The sequence below is a fragment of the Apiospora kogelbergensis genome, assembly GCF_038363985.1.
Source record: "Apiospora kogelbergensis strain CBS 113332 chromosome Unknown utg000003l_segment0_segment0, whole genome shotgun sequence".
NCBI classification, from domain to species: domain Eukaryota; kingdom Fungi; phylum Ascomycota; class Sordariomycetes; order Amphisphaeriales; family Apiosporaceae; genus Apiospora; species Apiospora kogelbergensis.
This window is the reverse complement of record NW_027117420.1, coordinates 4,177,078-4,198,000: the sequence shown is the minus strand read 5'-3', so window position 1 is coordinate 4,198,000 and position 20,923 is coordinate 4,177,078. Positions and strand designations below refer to the sequence as shown.

The window sequence follows — 20,923 nt, the reverse complement described above, 5'->3', positions numbered from 1 at the left end:
TTAAGACTGAGACCCAGAGCTACGAACTAATCTATCGCGAGTATGTAGTGGATATACTGTCGAGACTCTTCGTAGCTGGCCAATCGAGAGGAATGCAATTTCGGTCTGGCCCTTCACCCTGAGCCTTCAATTGAAGATTGCAATAGCGGCTGGATCATTAGTGCACATAAGGGCACTTATGTGCATACTTATCGATAAGCGATGTACCAGTGCCAACCTTGTGTGTCTCTTCATAAAAGAAAAGTCCGTGCCTAGTGTCTGGATGACATCTTCGCTTTGCTGTGGGCGGGCAGTGGAGGTGTCGTCATCAGTTTGCCAGCCCGCAGTCTGTCGCGACACAGCAACCTACAACTTCGACAGGACCTGCACAGCTCGTGCTTTGTTAGTGAGCCACGATCTACAAGACTCAAGATGGCGGACAAAGTCGTCCACAAGCTCGAGGACAAGCTCGAGAAGATCGACAAGGATGAGCTCAAGAAGGCTTTTGATACTTCCCACTTCGACATCAATGCCATAGTGCGGGGCATCCAGCTCACCCTGGTTGGAGGTGCGAGAGCTCCCGGTGAAGCACGCGACAAGCGACAGCGAGAGTTGCTAACATGACGTTACAGCCAATAGAGCTTTGCAAAACCCGGAGATATTCACCAATTCGCATTACCGACAAGCTGCCATTGCTGTCGCCGCAGGTATTGCCATTCGCTTGATCGTCCAGATTCCGGTAAGTCCACCCCCGAGCCCCTCCGGGAGATGCGAGTGGTCCGGTCAGCCGCATCCTTAAACTCTTCCATGTCTAACCTCTCCCATCACCAGATAATCGCACTTAAACTTCTGATCCGCGGCAGTGCCTTGATCTGGGACCTCGACCAGACATCATGGGACGACACCATCGTCAACGGGCTCGATCTGCTCGCCAACCATGTCCTCCAAATCCCTCTGTTCTTGATGACGCTGATGCGCTACGTCACCCCGACCCTTGACAACATGTTCATGGACTCTCTGAAATGGGTGGACATGACCTACGTCCAAAAGCACAAGCACGATAACCCCGACGAAATTCGAGACATGTATTACCCCAACCTTTCCAAGTACAAAGTGAAGGATGGAAGTACCCACACGACGAGATACTGCCGAGGCCGTCAGCATGTTCCTGTACAGGTTCGCCCGGAAAGCTGGAATTTCCCTGATCATTTTCGGACTGTCCTATGTCCCGTACGTTGGTCGGTTTGTACTGCCGGCAGCCAGTTTCTACACCTTCAACAAGGCCGTCGGGCTTGGGCCGGCTGCTATCATCTTTGGTACAGGTGTGGTGCTGCCAAAAAAATACCTGATCATCTTCTTGCAGACCTACTTCGCATCCCGCAGTCTGATGCGCGAACTCCTCGAGCCGTATTTTGCTCGTGTCCATATGACCAAGTCCCAGAAGAAGAATTGGTTCCACAGCAGAGAAGGTCTACTGTTTGGGTTCGGCATCGGATTCTACACACTGCTGCGTGTACCCTTGCTTGGAGTCTTGATATACGGTATCGCCGAAGCCTCAACAGCGTACCTGATCACCAAGATCACCGATCCACCGCCACCCGCAGCGCAGGCCAACGAGTATGCCATCAGCCAGCAAGAATGGACCAACAAGCACGAATTCTTGAGCCTGTCCTTGTTCGATTTGGACACGTTGCATCCTAAAAGTGAAGGCTCCAAAGCGACCTCAGCCCCAGGATCCGCGACAGCGATTCCCAACGATCCGCCTTCTTATGACGAAGCAACATCAAGAGGTCGAAAAGAGCGACGAGATCTCTGAACGGCCGCTGCTTGCCCATCCAAACTGGGAGAAAATCAATATAGATGCAGCAGGGCTATCAACACCTATGCTCAAACTATATATCTTGTGTTCCTGATATATCGTATATGGATGTGGTTGAGGGAATGCCGGCTTAATTCCATACCCCGCACACCCCTACGTGTATCCCATGACAAGCACTCCTCCACCCTGTCTACCTTGCGATTACGTACATACCTGGAGGGAGTAATCTCGGAGCTCTTATCAGTTGATGCCTGTAAGAGCTCCATACCGACATGGAGAGTGCCGGTTGGGCCCCGCTTTCCGCCGATCCGGGGTTGGGAGAGATAAGCCCAAGTGCGCAGTTAATGACTACAACTGCGCATGGTTTTTGCAGAAATCGGATTCCCTTTCTATCCATTCATGACGTCTCTCCATTACTTCACCACATCGTAGCGTATCTGCGTGGGGGAGGAAGAGTGCGGGGTAACTTTACCGAGCACTTTTATATAGATGTTGACTGGTCCGTTAGGTGGCTTTATAGGAAGAATCAACCTAGTACATCTTTCGGGGGCATCTACATGGATGAAGGGAATTGTAAATTACTTCCATTAGCTTCCAACTGAGAAATATCGACGACGTACCAAGCAGAAATCATCCCTTATACGAAACACCGTGATCATGGGCAAGACAGGAATTCGTACTGCTGCCAAAGTCAGCTTTGACACCCCAGCGTCCGAGCAGAAGGTCCTACATGTGAGTTACTGCTGGCTCGCTTCGTGCCTGGTCATAAGTCCAGTTAGCTAATGGTATGTCATAGAACAGATGGCATCCTGACAGTGAGTTCAGAGGCGTTGAGGGGAAAGGGTGCGTCAGTACATCATATAGAGATACTGACACAATGTATCTATTCAGTCCCTTCCGTCGAGACCATCAAGAATGGCGAGACCGTCAAGATTGAGTGTGTGGATTGGTAAGTAGATACCGATCGATATCGTCACTCTTACCTATCCTCCGCTTCCTCGGCATACCTGCCGGCATTGCAGGTCGAAGCCAAGCAAGCATCCTGTACCCACCAGACCTATCGTGCTCATAACGGGTATCTCATAACACGGATGAGCTTTTGGCACTCTCCCAAATTGATGACCAGCCAATATGAAGATCTGACCATATACTTATACGCGCCCTTTACGACAGGACCGGAGGGCAGATTGGCAACAACGACAGTGCAGATGATGTACGCAATGTCGATCTCACCAAAATCCACTACTTGACTGGCCCCTTCGATATTGAGGGGGCGGCACCGGGCGACCTGTTGTTGGTGGAGATCATGGACGTGCAACCTTTTGAGGACCAGCCGGTGAGTTACCCCTTACATGATTTAACGTAAAATGTGTTGTTACGTCGCATTGGGAGTTTAATACAAAGGAAGCGCTACGCACTTAACGAGCAGCGTGGCCTCCAGGATTGCCATCTCGGGATTGCTGACTCGGGAGTGTGGCATAGTGGGGGTTCACGGGTGTCTTTGACAAGACCAACGGAGGCGGATTCCTGGACGAGATCTATCCCTCGGCGTAAGTATCGAACGACCAAGGTTTCCATGAACACTTTTACCAGCTCACACGTACACATGTAGCGCCAAAGCTATATGGGACTTCGAGGGCATCTACGCCACCTCGCGACACATCCCGCGCGTCAAGTTCGCGGGCTTGATCCACCCGGGCATCCTGGGCTGCGCGCCCTCGGCCGACGTGCTCGAGACATGGAATACGCGCGAGGGCGAGCTCATTGCCGCCAACAAGCTTGAGCGCGACGTCGCCAAGCCGCCCGAGCCCGTCAACGCCCACGCCGGCACCGCCGGCGCCGACGTCAAGGAGAAGGTCGGCAAGGAGGGGCGCGCACGATTCCGGGTCGGCCGGAGCATGGCGGGAACTGCGAGTAAGTCCTGACGCCACCCATCGAGTGTGATTTATACTTGAGTCGCCCCTGTTCGCTAAAGATGGTATCAATCACAGTATCAAGAACCTTAGTCGCGGCAGCAAGGTCTACCTCCCTGTCCACGTAGCTGGCGCCAAGTTCAGTGTGGGCGATTTGCATTTCTCTCGTAAGCAAGGCCTTCCTTTCTCTCGTGATGTCGGAGTTTTCTTCCTCCCGCTTTCAGGACCTTCAAACTGATCATTCCTCGATCCTCCCCATGAAAAGAGGGCGATGGCGAAATCTCCTTCTGCGGCGCCATCGAGATGGCCGGCATCATCACCATCAACTTCAAAGTGATCAAGAACGGCATGGCCAACTTGGGCCTCAAGTCGCCTATCTACATCCCCGGCCCCGTGGAGCCCCAATTCTCGCCCGGCCGGACGCTGTACTTTGAGGGCTTCTCCGTCGACGAGCACGGCAAGCAGCACTACATGGACGTCGCCGTCGCGTATCGACAGACTACGCTGCGCTGCATCGAGTACCTGCGCCGCTTCGGCTACAGCGACTACCAGATCTACCTGCTGCTGTCGTGCGCGCCCATCCAGGGCCACGTGGCGGGCATCGTGGACATCCCCAACGCGTGCACGACGCTGGGCCTGCCGATGGACATCTTCGATTTTGATATCAGTCCCTCGGCGGCCGCCGCGGCGGGTAGTCCCCCGCAGAAGCTCGACATGGGCACGTGCGCCTTCGAGACGGGTGTCACCGAGGGCAAGGTCACGGCGGGAGGCAAGAACAGCAATCACAGCTTTGGCGGGGGGATTGACGTACAAGGCGAGTGTGGTGGACAGCGTCAAGGATACTGTGCTGACGTCGTGAAACTAAACCATGACGTTGTGTTGCTGATAGCTGCCTGATGTATGAGGCTTCGGTCTTCTGGAAGACGACGGCCATTATGTGTACTGGTGGGAAAGCTTCTAATTGGGTCGCTCCCGATGTTGAAGTTTTTCGCAAATGTACATCTCTAATTGAATATGAGTGAAAAAGGGGGTATCTTCAATGACGCGAAAATGCACCAAACCAGTTGAGCCAGCATGTATCGACCAGTTCTTTAAAGTTTCTCGAACCCAGTCACCTTCCCAGCAAACAAGCTATTGTTCGAATTTCATAGGACAAAATAATACAGAAGCTGGATCACGTCTGACTGCTGTCCAGTCCCAGTTCCGACCGGGCCTTGTTGGTTGTCAGTTAAGACGGCCCAGTCCGCAACCTTTTTTTGGTGCGGCAGACCTGGATCTCGGCGTGGAATTATTTACTTGTCTTCGATAGTCTGTATCTCGCTGTGACCGGTAGCCTGGCAGTGCTTGATCAACTCCTTCTCACCCTGGCCTACCCAGCCGCATTGCTTGCAAGAGTATACGGCCGCATTTGAGTCGTGGGCGTAGTTGTTTTCTTTCAGGATGGCCGCCATCTCGAGGGCGCCCTTCAAAATGTGGTCGCTCGTGGCGCAGTCCCAGGTGCAGACGTCAAACTCGGTGTCGCCCGTGTCGGCGGCGCCCGCAAACAGCGTCTCAACGACGCGGTCGTAGTGGATGCCCGACCATAGGATGGCGCAGCGGCGATCGTGCTGGCCTTCGCCCTGGTAAATGACGCTACCGCTGCTGACGCTCACGATGCAGATCTCGATATCGAACAGTTCGCTCAACACATTGAGCTCGATCGACCCGCCCCACGACTGGGGGTTCAGCAGGTTATCCACATAGGCGCCGGGTGCCTTCTCCAGGACTGCTGCATTGTAGATTTCGGGTTGGCTGAGGATCTGTTGGCCGATGACTTGGCGCAAGGCCCCTGCGGTCGACACGTCGATGCCCCGTTCTTGGGCCGAGTTGCGGATGATCGGCATCATCGCGGTGTACATGCAGCTGTTATCGTCGGCCATGACGCGCAATACTGTTCGCGTATAGGTTAGCCTTGTCAGCCTAAAGCATGGGTTCAAAAATAATGGCGCCCAAGGAACGTTGCGCGATAACTTACCTAGGTCGTTACCAGTAGGCAGGCGCACCGTGGGAGGATCGTGCTCATTAGGGGGGTTGCGCCCGCTGCCGGCAGCGGCGCCGAGGTAGGCTCGGGTGCACGTCGAGACGATTCCGGCTCGGACTTCTCGGACAGGACGATGGTAAGCCGCTCTCTTTGCAACTTCAACGAGTCGACGGTGGTGCCCGCGTCGGCAGCGAAAGTAAGAGAGGCGGTAGGCCACCCATATTTAATAGTAGCAACCTTGCCTTCCGTCTGCTTTTCGATGGCTTCGAAGAGCTGGCCGACAGTAGCATTTTCCTCGAGGGTGACCTCTCCAGGGCCTGTGGGCATCCGGAAGCGGACTGTGAGCGTTTCGGTCGGCATCTTGTCGATCGGTGAAGGTTGCGGAGAGAGTCAGGTGCGGGAACGGGAGCTTCGAAAATTAGCGGAAGGAAGGAAGGACGAATGGCGGCAGGTTTGAACAGCGCATCATAAAACTAGAAATGAAGTCACAGTGTACACTATGCATCTAGAAAACGAAAAACTGGCGATCGGTTATGAATGAATGATCTGGCCTGGGCCCTGTTGCATTGCCATGTCACGCATGCCCAAAGCCTAAATGACGGCATTAGGCGCATGAACCGAGGGGCAGGTAGCGGCAGGCTGGCAGGCGGCAGGGGCGATGGAGGGGCACATTGACATTGATAAGCTTCAATCGCCCAAACAGCCGCCCCCCACTGCGGCTTGTTGTGTGCGTGCACATCTACGCACAACTATGTACATTTCCACGATGCGGTCTTGTCTGGTTAGCTTTTCCAAGTGTTGGTGGCTTTCTCCAGGGGTACCACTACTTTCTCTACCATGGCCCGCCTCCAACTTCCATCCCCGGGCAACGTGCGGCACCCCGAGATACACCACTGTACAGCCTCTGTATAATCACTTCCCGCCTCTCCTTCTACCTCCTTCAGCCACTCCATTGCGGCAATGAGGTCAAAAGCTGACTTGGTATACTCGTCGGCCGGGGGTAATCTGGCCCGAGTCGGGTGATGCTCTATGGGGCTGTTGAAACAGAGCTCCAACAGTATGACCCCAAGACAGGCTATTCCCGAGACGATGTCGTGTCCGGCCTTCTGGCCTGCCGACGTTGTAGGCACCGAAGGGCGGAAGCTGTGAGTTATGTACGGCGACTCCAAAAAGAGGACGTTGTCCAGCTCGCCGCGTGCGAAGTACACACACTCCTTGCCCCAAGACCCCTGCATCCATAGGGAGTCCTTCAGCTGTACAAAGGACGACGCAAGCGTAAGTGCTAAATGGTATCGCTGTCTTCGTGACAACGGGGGCTTGATCTCCCCGCAGAGCATCTGAGAAAGCTGCACCTCCGACTTTCTGGGACCACTAGACTCATCGGAGTACAGATAATAGCGTATATCGTCATCCTGCATAAAGCCAATGCAGTGAGAGGGCTCCGTATCTTTGGCCAGGGTTGAGCATAGGCTTTGGATATGCTCCTCAACTTTGGGTGTACTTAGCACATCCATGCTGGATACATCCTCCTTTTGAAGCAATGTAACAGTCATTGTATTGCCGGATGGTCTAGTGTGAGGCTGTCAGAGAGGGCAATCAATCGGAGGCAGGCGTACGTCACTTACCCATGTTGAAATGTCGTGGTGCTAATCGAGGCATGTGTTTTCTTCGTCCGGATGGCTGGAGCAAGAGCCCCTTTGCTGGGGGCTTTTGTCTTATGGTGAGGACTGGATAGATGTGGAGAGCCGTTCGAATCCACGGACGGCCTTCCCGTTGTCTGTAGAAGCACCGGCTGCGACTCTGGGCGATCTAGCATCTTGATCTTGATTGTGGATGTAGCCCAGGAGTTCGAACCTGGGTCTTCAAGGTCCACGGAGGAGAAACCCAAACGGAATTCCTTCTCGGCTGTGGTCCGGTGTTGTAGGATCAGCTGGGCGCAGTGTTGGTCGTGGCTACAATTCCAGGCTTCCACCATGATCCGGTATAATCTATCAGCATGATTCCAAAACTTCAGCAACGCCGTGTTGACTGCAGAAGACGCCGAATTAGCTGCTTGGCGATTTGCCTGAGCTCGCGAAATTGCGTCGCTGGTGTTGGTCAGCTTCTCAAGTCGGTCATTGAACTCCTTGAATTCCCGGAAGAGTTCTTTTCTTTTCTCCTCGCCGAAAGTAAACTTCGCCCGGAAGACTTGGAAATCACGATTGCCGTGGGCAAATGACTGGCGCAATCTTCCCGCGCGTCCATGCACCATCCTCGCATTTTGCTCATTGTCGTGGTTGCCTCCGAGTCTTGATTGGACATGCTCGTTTTCGATAGCCAGTTCCTTGCTCAACTCTTTCATCACCCTGTCCATGTCTGCTAATATAGCGAGATATATACCATATGACTTCTGGAGTCTTTTTTCCAATGCTTTTTGTATCGTCGTGTTCTTCCAAGCTGAGCCTCCGGGCTCATTCAGCATTTCTTCTAACCGAACATCGTCGTCCACGATTGGGAGCAACAAGAGCTTCAAATTGCCCTCGAAGCTCAACCGGTGGTATGCGAGCTCTTCTGCGCTCCGTTGGTACTCTGATCGAATCTGGAACCAGAACCCCATTTGTTTAGCAACATCGCGGTATTGCTCCAAGCCCCATAGGGCTATTGGGAAGGCACCGAGCACCAGTCCAGCCAATTCGATCCCTGACATACTTCCGGCCGACTGGTCGACTCACGATGACTTCCAAGCCTCAGGCATTGTACTTGATAGTTGAATATGGCGACGAGCATGGAAGCAGAGGTGCGGCTGAATCTGAGATGTCAGCTTCTCAATTGCTCGTAGCCTGGTTTCGGCCCCCACAGTGAGGGGGTTGTTCCCAGGTGCCAGGCGTATCTCCCATTGGCAAAGCCAGGCGCTTACCATGCAGGCTGGAGCCCAACCTGCCAATCCCGTGTCACTTGGAAAAAGCAAGTGATCATCTAATCCACATGATGGGGGTAATATTTGCCGGAAAGGATACCTGGGTTCTATAAACGAAGCAACCAGAGACAAGCGCCCGTGGATTACAAGCACAGCATGTACGGCTCGTCACAGTAACCGAAATCGGTGTATATTTCATCCTTTGGATAGAGCACTTTCAACATGGAAGAGCCACAGTCTGTGGCAGCCAGGACTGGGGCCGTGGAAAGCCGTTTCGAGAACATTGTTCATTGCATCAAAGGAAACGAAAGGATCACCACTGTTTCGTCGGAAGACGTGGCCGATGCCTGGGATAAGTTCAAGCTTTGGGCTGGGAACATTGGAGCCCGTCAGACACCAGACTCACCTGCGTCTCTCGAATCACGCCTGCAAGGGGCAAGGCGGGTTCTCGAACAAGTGGTAAACTTACTTGGTGCTATCCAGGAAGCATGTGATGACTGTAAGGACCCTGTACTCGCCGATGCATTACTATGATCTAATGATTAGTAGTATTCGAGATAGCCTCTGGAAACCAGGAAAATCGGCTTATCACATCGGATCCAGGCCTCGTTAAACAAGACTCAATATCAGTACGGTCATCCAGCTTTTCCGACATAGACGGTACCATATTTGAGAAGCATGAAGATCGGGATCTAGTTGAACTTCTCCTAAAGAGTGTAGGGAATTTGCTGAGGATTACCGTCTTGATACGAAAAGCAACCCCCCGCGACCGTTTCGCCAAAGCCCTGCAAAGTGACAACCCCTTCACGGACGCTTTTGATATAGCCTATGTTGCTGAAAAGTATCCAAAGCTTGCCAAGTCAGATACCCGGTGGCTGTGCGAGCGTCTTGGGCGTGCTATCACCAAGCGGCGACAGTTTTTGCGATACAGCCGCGACCACAACCGCCGAATTTCCGGTCATGGAGATGCCGCTTCAGTGGCGCTGCCAATACCACCAAACCCGGTAGAGCATGATGGCGCTCTTTTAGGGGCAATGGCTCGCTCAAATGCTCCATCAATTGCTTCAGGAATGCACACCAACTACAGTGGATCTTATGCGGCTCATACACATGCTTCAACTAGAGCATCAACGTTAGACATTGCGGAATTACGACGCGTGCAGGAAACAGAAGCTGAGGACGAAGACACGAAGTCTTATGTTTCTGCGGGATCGTCATTTCAGATGGGTAGTGAGAGCTCGACGCTCCACCTCCCTACCCTAGAGGAAGTGAGCCAAGGCAGCGAGGTTTATGAATGCCCTATATGTTTTGACATACAGACAATCTCCAGGGAGTCTTCATGGAGGCGGCATGCTTTCCAAGACCTGAAGGCCTACGTTTGTACTGGCGAGGGAAACTGCGACACCAAGTTCTTTGGCGACAGCCGGTCCTGGCTTGATCATGAGCTGCAATTCCATCGTCAGCAATGGGCGTGTACTCTGTGCCCCAAAGGCCCTTTCAGGGGCAAGAAGATGTTTGAGGACCACTTGACCCAGACGCATGGCAATATAGTCGTAGATGATCTGCTGCCTGCATTTGTCAGTATGGGATTGCGGGCTGTGGATGCTATCCCAGCAGCAGACTGCCCTTTTTGTGACGAGTGGGCAGAGTCCCTGCAGTCAACTACTCCTCTTCCCGACTCAACTGACCTTGAAGATGTCATCATCACAGTCGACCCGAAACAGTACCGTCGGCACGTATCGCATCATCTAGAGCAGCTTGCTTTGTTTGCGCTTCCAAGATTGACAAACGAACACCAAAATGATAATGCCAGCGAGGAAGCTAACGTGAGCCGTTCTACGGTAAACCAATTTGATTCTCCGCCGACGGGCAACGAGCAATCAGCAGACGTGGAATGGGATCCCGACCCTCCTTTACATAAGGCTGCCGCACGTGGCGATTTCGAAGAAGTAAAACGATTGATCAATGACGGCGCCGACGTTCACCTGAGGGGTGAAACTTGGGGGAGTGTGCTGGACGCCGCCCGGTCTCATCCTGGAGCAAGTGACTCGGGCATTTTGCGTTTCTTGCGTTTGGAGTTGGAGCTGGAGAATTATGAGCCTCGACTCACTGGCGGATTGCCGTTCGCGGTGCCGGCTGATGGTAAGACCGGTCCTCCCGAATCGCAGGATTCGAAAAGGCACAAGTGCCCCTATTGCGAGCGCGAATTCTCGCGTATCCAGCATCTCAAGAGCCATAGGTCTACACATACCCAAGAGATCCCTCTCGTTTGTCCCAATTGCCAGATGCGCTTCCGGCGCTCAAGAGACTTGAAGCGTCATGGTAAACTACATGCGGGAGAGCCCGGTTCAATTCAGGACGATATTCCGGGGAGCGCACATATCAGAGATACCTCTGTGGGGAAAGGAACAAAAATTGGAAGTTATCTATTGACAGGAAAACCCTCTGAGGCGGCCACAAGAACGAATCTGATGGTATCGGTCGATGCGTTGCGTATAAGGCACCCGGGACTCCTGAACAGTAGGGAAATCCCTTCGAATTGGCCCTCTGTCTCGAGGCGGAGATTATCGAATAAAGCCCAGCCGGATTACTTCGAGTATATTAGTCCCGCAGACTTAGCCCGGTACGATCTCGGACAAGGAAAGGAGAAACAGGCTAAAGAAACAGAGGACTTCGAGGATCCAGATCGAATCAGTGCTCACCGTTACGGTTTAAGCCGGTACACGTCGGAGGAAAGAGCGCCTCCTGTGCACGATACGGTCAATAGCCCTGGCGGAAGGAGTGACCGTTTTGATACTATGCGGTGGGACCCCAAACATCTGAGGGTTACAGGTGGTGATGAAAGCCCGGACGAGAAAGCCCCTCACCTCATTTCGGATTCCGAACAAACAACGGGAGAAACCAACGATGCTAAGAAGAAGCACCTCGCAGAGCCTCCTCGTCTCAAAGGAATACTGAAGAAACCAACCTCTGAGTTCCCGAACCCCGCTGCGCTTGTGAAAGTAACAGGTGTCTTGGACGCTCCACTTGGGGCACGTTGGACGAAGATATCCCGAAGAGATCTTGATCCAATGGTCTTGGTTACTGGAAATGAGCGGTATAAGGTGTACGATGACTTCGTGGTCGTACAAAGGTTGTTAAGCAAAGAAGAAGTTGATGCATATATCATGGCAACAGAACGGCTTTTGATAGGTAAGTAAACCTGCTTGAGACGAGTAGTTGCTCATTCTTTTGCTTTCCGTCTATCCCTTTCTCTTCTGCGAAAAGTAGTTCGTGGCAGCTAACATCAGAACAAACTCCAGCGCGCCGTGACGAGAAGAAAGAAAGAAGCCAGCGGATGCGGCAGGAGCATTGGCGACTTAAAGAACTAGGCACTTTAACCGCGGAGCTCAGGGAACGTCGCCGGCGGCACGGAAGCGAGTCTGAGGACGAGAACGGTGGCGGAGACAACGGGGAGAAACCGAGTACATCCAGTGGGCAACCGCCAGAGGCGCAGGGAATCCCTTGAATGGTAGATGTCTTCTCGCGTAAAAGCCGACGTTCGAGGATGGAAGAGAGAAAGCCCGACCGCGAGAGGTACATGTATGATGCGGCCAGCTTTACAAAGCCAGAAGCGACCGAAAGGCTTGGCCGTGCAAGCGACAGCGATTAAGGTTGCGATTGGAATGACCATGAAGCCACAAACACGGTGATCCAGGGGATAACGTTACGGTGACCAAGGACTGGCCACCCGCAGCGACTTCACGGGTTTCCATCCCCGTGCACCTTTAACCAAGAAGAACAGCTCTTCAAAAATCCAATAGGCTCTGGCAGCCTTATATACCATCATGGATGATAGACATCTCCAGCATACTTGACTGACACGCCTAGACTAAACATACTGGTAAACCATCCTCGCAAATCACAGCTATCATGTATATCACATAATGCAGCTTGCCCCAAATCCTCTTTTGCAAAGTCCAACCCTATTTCTCGTTCTACTCTATTTTTGGTAGGACACTTTAGGTAAAGACAAACATTCGTTGTATCTACCCATTTACCTCGCACCCCCTTTTGCCCCACCACCACCGACCTCCTTCTGTGCCTCAGCATTAATATCGATAGCCTCCTTCAGTTTCGCCACGACCTCGGGCTGTCCCCCAAACGCCGTCAACAGCCTTTCGTCCAGCTCCTTCTCAACCTCACCCAGACTCCGCGCGCCCCGCTTCCCGCTCTGTGCCGCGTGGATGAAGCCGCCCCAGCGCTGCGTGAAGGCGTAAATGCTTTGGCGCAAGAGCTCGTCGAGCTTCTCGCTCGCATCTTGGACCTGGTTCTGGTTGCCGTTGGCAGGGACGGCCGCTGCCGCCGGTTTCGCAGCAGGCGCAAGCCAGCCGCCCAGGGACAAAGTGCCGCCAAGGATGCCGCGGAACAGCCCCATCCAGTTTTGAGGGCTCAGCGTGTCCCAGATCTGGCCAAAGTGCTGCATGGCGTCGGCCTGGGAGCGGATGTCGCCGATCTCCAGGGATACCAACTCGTTCTTTAGGATGAGCAGGTTCTTGATCATGAACAGGTCCGGATCGGGATCAGGGTTGGGCGTCTTGTTTGCCTTGAGGCGGGTCTCGGCCCGTTGCAGTGCCAAAATGGTCTCATGAACTATTCGGAAAATCACGGGACTGGATTGTTGCTGTGGATAATGTCAGTCTCTTTGATGCGCCTAGCAGAAGAAAATCAATACACTTACGCTCCGTTCCTTTGGCATGGCTTGGTCGTACATGCTCAGTAGCTCCAGTGCCCGTTTCGCAATAGGATGCGCGTTTGACGTGACAACTCCGTTGACTATCGGGGTGATCTTAAGGCTCTCAGGGGCCACAACATGCTTAGTGATGGACTTTGTGATCTCATTTTCGAAAGCTGTGTCGGTGAAAGGCCACATATGCTCCATCAAAAGCCGGGCTGTGAGTTCCTGGCAGTGAATCACGTAGCGAGACTCCTCTTCATCGTATTCTAGGAGTAGATATTCGTTCGTAATCCACCCCAGGAGGTTGCAAATAGTCGGCAGTTCGGCCGAATGCAGCGCTGATTGGATAGTAGTGGCGATGGGAGTAACGTTCGCCGCGTTGACGAGAGCCTTCTGGTGTGCTTTCAAAGCAACATACGCAGACTTACTGTCGGTGCTAAACTGGGGCTCAACCGAGAAAACCTTGGTGAATAAAGCAGTCTCGTCAAAGGACCGCTCGTAGCATTGCTTGATGAAGTTCCGCGACGCTGTTTCGACGGTGGTTTCCTTTGCCTCTTTTCTGAACGCCTCCAGGTCATGCTGGGTGATAGGCTTTAGATCGCGGTCTCGGACGTCTGAGTAAGAGGCGAAAATATTGACAGCCGTGTTGGAATAGTAGTCGAAGTTCTGCCCAGCAATAGGGTACCCGAATTGATCATAGCAACTGCAGATGACCTTCTGGACATTAGAGATCAGCCCGTCGGCTTCCAAAACGAGTTCCTCGAAACGGCCATAGGCCAAGGCATGACGTGCCGCTTCCGACTGCGTGGAAGCTATTTGCTTTGATATCTCGGTCGATATCCTCTCTAGGTAGTTTGTGAATCCGGACTCCAGCAGATGAAGAGCTTTGGTAAGGGAAGACTGGTAACGTGCTAGATACGACTCGGCATCGCGGTAGGTAGGCTGTAGTTATGTGAGCATAGTGGTCAATAACTGGGGACTTTGACTGAACCTACATGTTGTGCCATAAAGGTAATGCATGCATCTGTGTTGGTGAGAATCTCGGCAAAGTTTTGGTGGTCTACTAGCCGGCTCGCGCCTGGGGCGTTCAAGCGTCTTGTTACTCCATCGAGATACGCATAATAATGCAGGTCAGTCCCGACCTCGTCTGCCAGTTTTTGAAGCCGGCGCTCTTCTGATATCAGATCGTCGCATTGCGCCTGGAAGGAGGAAGTCTGGGCTTCGACCGCATGGAACGAAGAGGCTAGAGTCTCCAACAGCTTGAGAGCACCGTCAGTGTCGTCGATGAGAGTGTCAAGGTGTCGCTCGGTCATAGCGAGCTGATCACGGTAGACGGAGAACTCTTGCTGGCTAGCTTCCAACAATTGATCGGTAGTCGACACTTCCGGTGGTGTAGCTTGAGTCGGCAGGTCATCCTCGGGTTTATCGACCATCAATGCCTCCACGCTCCGGTCCCTCCTTTTTCTGCGACGCTTTTTGGTAGCATCCTTGGACAGCTGGGCGCGAACGACGTGGTAGAAGTCGGAATAGGACTTGGCCCTCCTGATCAAAGTGGGTTCGGGAGGATCATTGGATGAAGCAGCTTCTTCGAGAAGATCCCCTAAGGGTTCGATCGGTTCGTTGTTGTTGTTGTTGGCGCCCTCGAGACAGAGTTAATACGGGCAGCCGACGACGAATCGGCACAGGATGGGCATAACAAACATTTGGCTGCTGCAGGAGCGATTCCCTTCTCTTGTGGCTCGAACCTTGGCCTGTTGCAGGCGCTTTCTTCTGAGGAACTTCTGGCACGAAGCTGTACCATGAGTCCTCGTACATGATCCGGGATCTGAGGGCTGGAGTGTTTGGGCGACAGAGGAGGAGTGCCGTCAGAAGGGTGAGATTCGGCTTTCCAGGATAATGCCACCTTGGACTTGAATGACTGAAGCCCCCCACCCGGAGATTGACTTTGGCCGCCAGCCGCTATCTGGAGGTTGGACTCAGCAGCTAGAGGGGACCAGTCAGTAACCAGTAGCGCTGGGACTCCACTATGCCACTGGGAGCTGGCCCGTTTAGAAGGCCGTCGATTCAATTACCAATCCAGTCGGGTGTCTGGGGCAGACCCCGCAGGTTGCTGCATCAGAAAAGATCAAGTGGGGAAGAGCTTGAGAGCTTGCAACTGGCACCTGGATCGACGGCAAAGAAAGTTTTGCGCAGGATCCCCAAGAACAAAAAAATACATGACCTCACCATTCCAAACTCCAACTGCGCCCTCGATACAGACTTTCAAAGCGCTGCAACATTATCGACACCACTTAGTTGTGTGTGTGTGTATGACAACAGTCCCAGAATGCGGACGGGCTGATCCCAACTTCCAGCCCTGTACTTTCCCAATCGCTGTCCATATCTAAACACCAGTTTTCTAGACTGGAATCACCACATCACCCATCATGAGTGCATTTAAGGTTGCCATGCGGGGAACGCCCCTCGCCTGTCGCACTCTTAGGCCAGCAACCACCACAGTGAGGTTACAGTCCCTTCGATATGCAAGTTCCCAAGGTGGAGGAGGCAAGAAGGAAGGGGGCGGTGCTGCCAAATTCTTCGGAGGCGTGGCCGGAGCTTTGCTGGGTGCTGGAGCTTTCGTCGCATTCTATCCGTCAACTAAGAAGGAGCCCACGAAGCCCGCCCTTGCCACGATCGAATACGAGAAAGCCCGGCCACACCCCGAATCGAAGGAGGAGAACCGCGATCTGATTAGCAGTCAGCATCTTCAGGTCAAAAAAGTTGGGAAGACCCGGGTGTTTATGCTTGGGGTTCCAATGAGGGTCGCGTTGCCGCGCCCGACTCGACAGAGAGTTCTATAAAAACACCAAGACGAATCAAGTACTTTGACGGCCAATTGCTGCGGGATATCAAACTGGACCGCGACTTTGGTGCTGCCATCACCGAGAAGGGTGATTTGGTCCAGTGGGGGGTGGCCTTCTCCAAGGAGAACCCCCTGCCGAAGCCTACGTTGAAGGGCAAGGATCTAACCAAGCTGGCCATCTCTCGCGATCGCATATTAGCTCTCGCCAAGAATGGCACCATATATTCAATACCTGTTTCCGGGTCTGATCAAGCTTCGTCTGCCAAGCCTGAAACATCGTCTTGGACGGGCTTTTGGTCGTCTCCATCCAGTGCCTCCTACCGCAAAATCCAAATACCCTCCCTGGGTTGGGGTGAAGGTGTTGCTGATATTGCCTCTGGTCTCGAGCATGCCCTTTTCCTTACCACCAAGGGCCGTATCTTTTCCGCAGCCTCGAGTACCTCGGATTACCCCTCTAAAGGTCAACTCGGCATTCCCGGACTGACCTGGACAACGCGACCTCAAGGCCCCTACGATGCCCCACATGAAATCTCGACGTTGAAGGGTTTCCAAATCACCCAAATCGCCGCAGGTGATTATCACTCGCTGGCTCTTGAGAAAGCAGGCCGTGTTTTTGTATTTGGTGACAACACATCGGGACAGCTTGGTTTTGAAGCTGAGCGCGAGATACCCTACGTCGATGGCCCGATCCCCTTACCTTTCAGCAAGATTTACGGTGGCACTTCACAAGTTCCCCGTGTTACATCGATTGCTGCCGGTGGTGCCAACTCTTTCTTCACCGTCGAGGCAACCAAAGTCGCGAGCCAGTCTGGCCAGTCGGACCAGTCCATTGCGCTAGCACCTGCACGCGATCTTGGCCGAGTCACTGCCGATACTTGGGCAGCCGGAGCCGGCATCTATGGCAGTCTTGGCAACGGCCGGTGGACCCACGTCACTTTAGGCCCTACCAAAATCAAGTCGCTTTCGAGGCTATATGAATGGGATGAGCCTACCAAGTCCATCGTGCCAATCCGTCTCGCCCGTTTGTCGGTCGGCTCAACACATGCCGCCGCCGTCATGGCCAACGAGACCTCGGTGGGTGCGGCAAGCCGCGGCTCGGAGAACGACATCAACTGGGGCGCCGATGTGCTCTTCTGGGGCGGCAATGAGCACTACCAGCTGGGCACGGGTAAGCGCAACAACGTCAACACCCCCATGTACATAGGACCCCTGGACGGCGGCTTGGGCGATGAGTTGAAGGGACGCAAGGGTGAGGAGCACAGGCTACAAATTACACCACGAACCACAGCCAGGATCGGCCCCGACGGCAAAGGCCGCAAGGTAAGCTTGGAGCAGAGAGTCGAGTGCGGACGCTTCGTCACTGCTGTCTACTCGGGAACATGAAGTGGGCATAGTCAAAAAGAAAGGAGATGGTTTATGCCTCCCACTATCACTACCAACATGACGATATATCAGGATGTGTAGGAATGAACGGCTTGTAAAATGCTAAAGAGGCCATAAATGGGCTCGTGTATAAGGTACGGCGTTTTGTTGATATATACACCCACTAGGGGGCGTGGCTTTTGTGCTCTAGTGTACTGTATTGTATGTAATTTGATATATCACTCACTCCGCGACTCAAACCCTGTTTTTCATCTCTCAATTGGCCCCAACATCTTTGATACGTACAATTACTGCTCTTTCTATACGAAGCGACCTTCGTGCTACACCTGTTCATAAGAACAGTATGGGATCAGTCATCCATAGCTTATCCACCAATGATGGTTTTGGGGTGATTCAAAAGACGCAAGAGACTGAGGGCCGAGGCGATGAGCAACGTGGAAAAACGGAGGCAAAGTGTACCTCATATATGAGACGCATATCTATATTAAGATGAGATAGCCGAGTCAATTCCGAGAGTTAACAGAAAGGTAAAATTTCATATACAAAAAAGTGCTAATAATACTTGTACAAGTAGGTAGCTTCATGGCCAAGAGCTAGATTCTACCTTCATATGTTAGTAAACATATCCTCTGTTTCCCTCCAGTCTGGGTATAATGTATTTCGTGGCAATACTCCATGGTATCATGAGCCCACCTGAGGTTTTATCCAGGACTCCACGATATCGATCTTTACCAGGACAATCGGCAGGAGAGCAGTAGAACAGCGCAATTGAACTGTACAGGTTCACGTCAATGGAGCATTTATGTGCGATCCATTGCAATATGTAGGGAATGTGATGACAAGAGGCGTCCGAGTCCGGGTGAGTTTGCTCGAGGCACCTGAAGAGTGTCGTCTCGTGTGTACTGGTGGTTGAGAATAGTGCCAATACTAGCACGCGTTTGAGCTCATAGCTACCAGCATCCGGATTGGAAGCTCAAGACCTAGACTGTCAAAGAGGCAGTCGGCACAATGTGTGAGTGCGTGTGCCCCCACAGCCAACCAATTGGCACACTAGGACATCGTAGTAGCTCGTACGCTTCGTTCCGATCGAGTAACATAGTAGCCACTGCGCTGAATGGAATGTTTTCCCGTTCTATCGAGGTCGGAGAATGGGCATGGCCAGTGAGATCGGAGCCTAAGTCAAAGTCATGTTATCCCCAAATACATGAGGAGATCCGTTCATTGTCGCTGCTTCTCTCTGTAATCGTATGTGTCTATTTGGGCACCGATAATACAGGCGTTTCAAGTGTCGACAGCACATATATACTTACCTTATGCACCTAAGCCGCCAGCTCGGCTAGATCGTTGAAGTGCTGTTTAGCGCTAGGGGGTCTCGTGGGAGGCGATCATATTAGTCGAGTCTCGAACTTGCAATGGGGTGGTGCGAAAATAAAGGCCCGTTCCAACGACGGGCCTGACCCTGAAGCGTGCAACTGTAACTTTTCTGCCAGGCTGCCGGTCTCCGATAATTGCTAGAGGGCCATCCCTCCAGCCTTTCCACCGAGAGGATGTTAATAGAGGTGGGCTCTCTCGTTGGTTGGACCACGAAAGGCATGATGCTGATGCTGAGAGTTACTTGGCGAACAAACAACACCGATACTGAGTGGTGGCTCTGAGAAACTCGCAGGCTGGGGAAGATCTTCGTATCGTGTAAGATGCTGGCCGATCTGTACCACTGGGGCGGGATGGTGCGGGCCGAGCTCAGGATCGCAGCCGCCCCTGGCCACTGCCTTAACCCCTCAAACACCCCGCCCGGCCAGTCTGCAGTATTGTGGTGGTAGAGAATCCCATCTGGCCAGAGATCTGGCCTAGTGTTTCCCATCCCAATCTAGACGTGCAGAAGGCCCTGCACGACGGAAGTGGCGAATGCTCGTTGGTGGGTAAGGGGAACCGACCGCCGGGGACGATATGGAGGCAAATGGAAATGATCGACATCTGCAGCCCCTTGCAATCCGTCATGTCACATGGCGGGCATGGTCTTTCATGACCTTTGTTGAGGGCCCCTTTGGTCGACTCTGGCTGGGTGGCAGCTGGAGGAAGGTGGTGCGCAGCTGCAAAGGTGAGTCTCGATCGCCGGAGTCGACGGAGTTTACGAGGATCGGGAGTCGAAGGCGATACTGGCTTAAATACACATGTACTCTGCACCACACGCAACACGCCACACGCCCTATAGAATTGCTAGCGTCGTGGCGGCCTCATCCCCCGCATATGCTTAACAGACCCCTAACCCGTCCCCATGACAGCCCGGTACACAAACCGAACGGTCCAAAAGGTCTGGAATCTCAATGTTCCTGGCGACTGCGACGCTAGCACAGAGCGCGGCGGGCGGTGGCATTCGTGATGGTGCGTGGGCCCTCACAAAAGAAATGCCATTGTTGAGCCATGGGTAATTTGAATACTTGTTGCCACCAACCAGATTTGCGACATGGTAAATGGCATTTTTAGTTGTTCTCGTCTTTCGGAAACATGCATTTCTGTAGCCGGCCCAGAGAAGGCCATTGTAGAAATTGCATCCGTACCGGACAAGCCGCAACTGGAAGGCGTTCAGACTTGGAACATGGGATCGAATCAATTTGGCTGGCCACGCAGCCACGGAACACCCAAAGAACATAAATACAGATACTTAAGCTTATGGGGTCTGGCAAAGAGAGTGAGTAGGGACTAGGGTTTTGTCAGATTGAGCAGCTAGATCGATCGATGGTAAGGACGCTTCCATCTCAATATTGTCATGGCTAGCTTGTGTTTATCACGGGAAAGGTGTTATCGTGTGATGGTAAGTAGATTGGAAGTGGGAGCGTTTCATTCTTTACGTCGGGAGAGGCTGCGAGGATCGCGGTTGAACAGAGGATCGAAGAGTCTCAGCACTGGGGTATGAATGGCAAATGGGTGCTGCTGGGCTGTGCGCACGGAAAGGCGGACAGGCGGACGCTGCCAGTCTGTAGACTGCTGGCCAACCACTGACGGATGGGCAACTCGCCTTCTGGACTGGCGACCACACTTTATTTAGACACCCCCTTAAGGCCTAGGCCCGCCTCTCGAATTGTCTAGACTAAACCTAAGATTTTAGATGTGCCAGTTGCATGATGTCCATGTATGTTGATGCTGACGCCTGCCTATTTGCTCTCTAGCTATCTTCTTTGTACATTGCTAGGCAGAGTTGCCAGTATGTAGTGCGTGTCCTGTGTTGGTATCGCAGCCCGGAGTCAATTGACTGAATGATGAATTGAGCTTGGTGGTCCACTCTAGCCACTCTCCCACTCTTTTGCTCACAGCCTGCAGCCTCGCAACACGAGACAGGTCAAAAATGAAGAGAGG

The 20,923-nt window shown here is 52.9% G+C and overlaps 7 protein-coding genes across 7 annotated transcripts; 4 read left to right on the top strand and 3 right to left on the bottom strand.

Moving 5' to 3' along the window:
* Positions 1–411: 411 nt before the first annotated feature.
* PG998_006100 (uncharacterized protein) lies at positions 412–1,795 on the top strand (the record flags this gene model as incomplete). The annotated part of the gene is made up of 4 exons (XM_066872918.1): positions 412–547; positions 612–718; positions 811–1,064; positions 1,099–1,795. 4 exons carry the CDS (start codon positions 412–414, stop codon positions 1,793–1,795), a joined length of 1,194 nt encoding a protein of 397 aa, XP_066733015.1.
* Positions 1,796–2,455: 660 nt separating this feature from the next.
* On the top strand, positions 2,456–4,608 carry PG998_006099 (uncharacterized protein; the record flags this gene model as incomplete). The annotated part of the gene is made up of 8 exons (XM_066872917.1): positions 2,456–2,530; positions 2,595–2,613; positions 2,690–2,747; positions 2,972–3,134; positions 3,281–3,348; positions 3,411–3,712; positions 3,774–3,878; positions 3,977–4,608. The coding sequence occupies 8 exons, from the start codon at positions 2,456–2,458 to the stop codon at positions 4,606–4,608; spliced, it is 1,422 nt and encodes a 473-aa protein (XP_066733014.1).
* Positions 4,609–5,003: 395 nt separating this feature from the next.
* PG998_006098 (ubiquitin thioesterase-like protein OTU1) lies at positions 5,004–6,091 on the bottom strand (the record flags this gene model as incomplete). Its single annotated transcript, XM_066872916.1, has 3 exons — positions 5,004–5,641; positions 5,726–5,790; positions 5,835–6,091. The coding sequence occupies 3 exons, from the start codon at positions 6,089–6,091 to the stop codon at positions 5,004–5,006; spliced, it is 960 nt and encodes a 319-aa protein (XP_066733013.1).
* A 422-nt stretch (positions 6,092–6,513) lies between these two features.
* PG998_006097 (uncharacterized protein) lies at positions 6,514–8,417 on the bottom strand (the record flags this gene model as incomplete). The annotated part of the gene is made up of 2 exons (XM_066872915.1): positions 6,514–7,300; positions 7,357–8,417. The coding sequence occupies 2 exons, from the start codon at positions 8,415–8,417 to the stop codon at positions 6,514–6,516; spliced, it is 1,848 nt and encodes a 615-aa protein (XP_066733012.1).
* Positions 8,418–8,849: 432 nt separating this feature from the next.
* Positions 8,850–12,135, top strand: PG998_006096 (uncharacterized protein; the record flags this gene model as incomplete). The annotated part of the gene is made up of 3 exons (XM_066872914.1): positions 8,850–9,126; positions 9,177–11,819; positions 11,930–12,135. 3 exons carry the CDS (start codon positions 8,850–8,852, stop codon positions 12,133–12,135), a joined length of 3,126 nt encoding a protein of 1,041 aa, XP_066733011.1.
* A 528-nt stretch (positions 12,136–12,663) lies between these two features.
* On the bottom strand, positions 12,664–15,159 carry PG998_006095 (Sec34-like family protein; the record flags this gene model as incomplete). The annotated part of the gene is made up of 4 exons (XM_066872913.1): positions 12,664–13,290; positions 13,348–14,286; positions 14,340–14,984; positions 15,046–15,159. 4 exons carry the CDS (start codon positions 15,157–15,159, stop codon positions 12,664–12,666), a joined length of 2,325 nt encoding a protein of 774 aa, XP_066733010.1.
* Positions 15,160–15,770: 611 nt separating this feature from the next.
* PG998_006094 (uncharacterized protein) lies at positions 15,771–17,569 on the top strand (the record flags this gene model as incomplete). Its single annotated transcript, XM_066872912.1, is given in 2 exon segments — positions 15,771–16,080; positions 16,095–17,569. The coding sequence occupies 2 exon segments, from the start codon at positions 15,771–15,773 to the stop codon at positions 17,567–17,569; spliced, it is 1,785 nt and encodes a 594-aa protein (XP_066733009.1).
* Between the last annotated feature and the right edge of the window lie 3,354 nt (positions 17,570–20,923).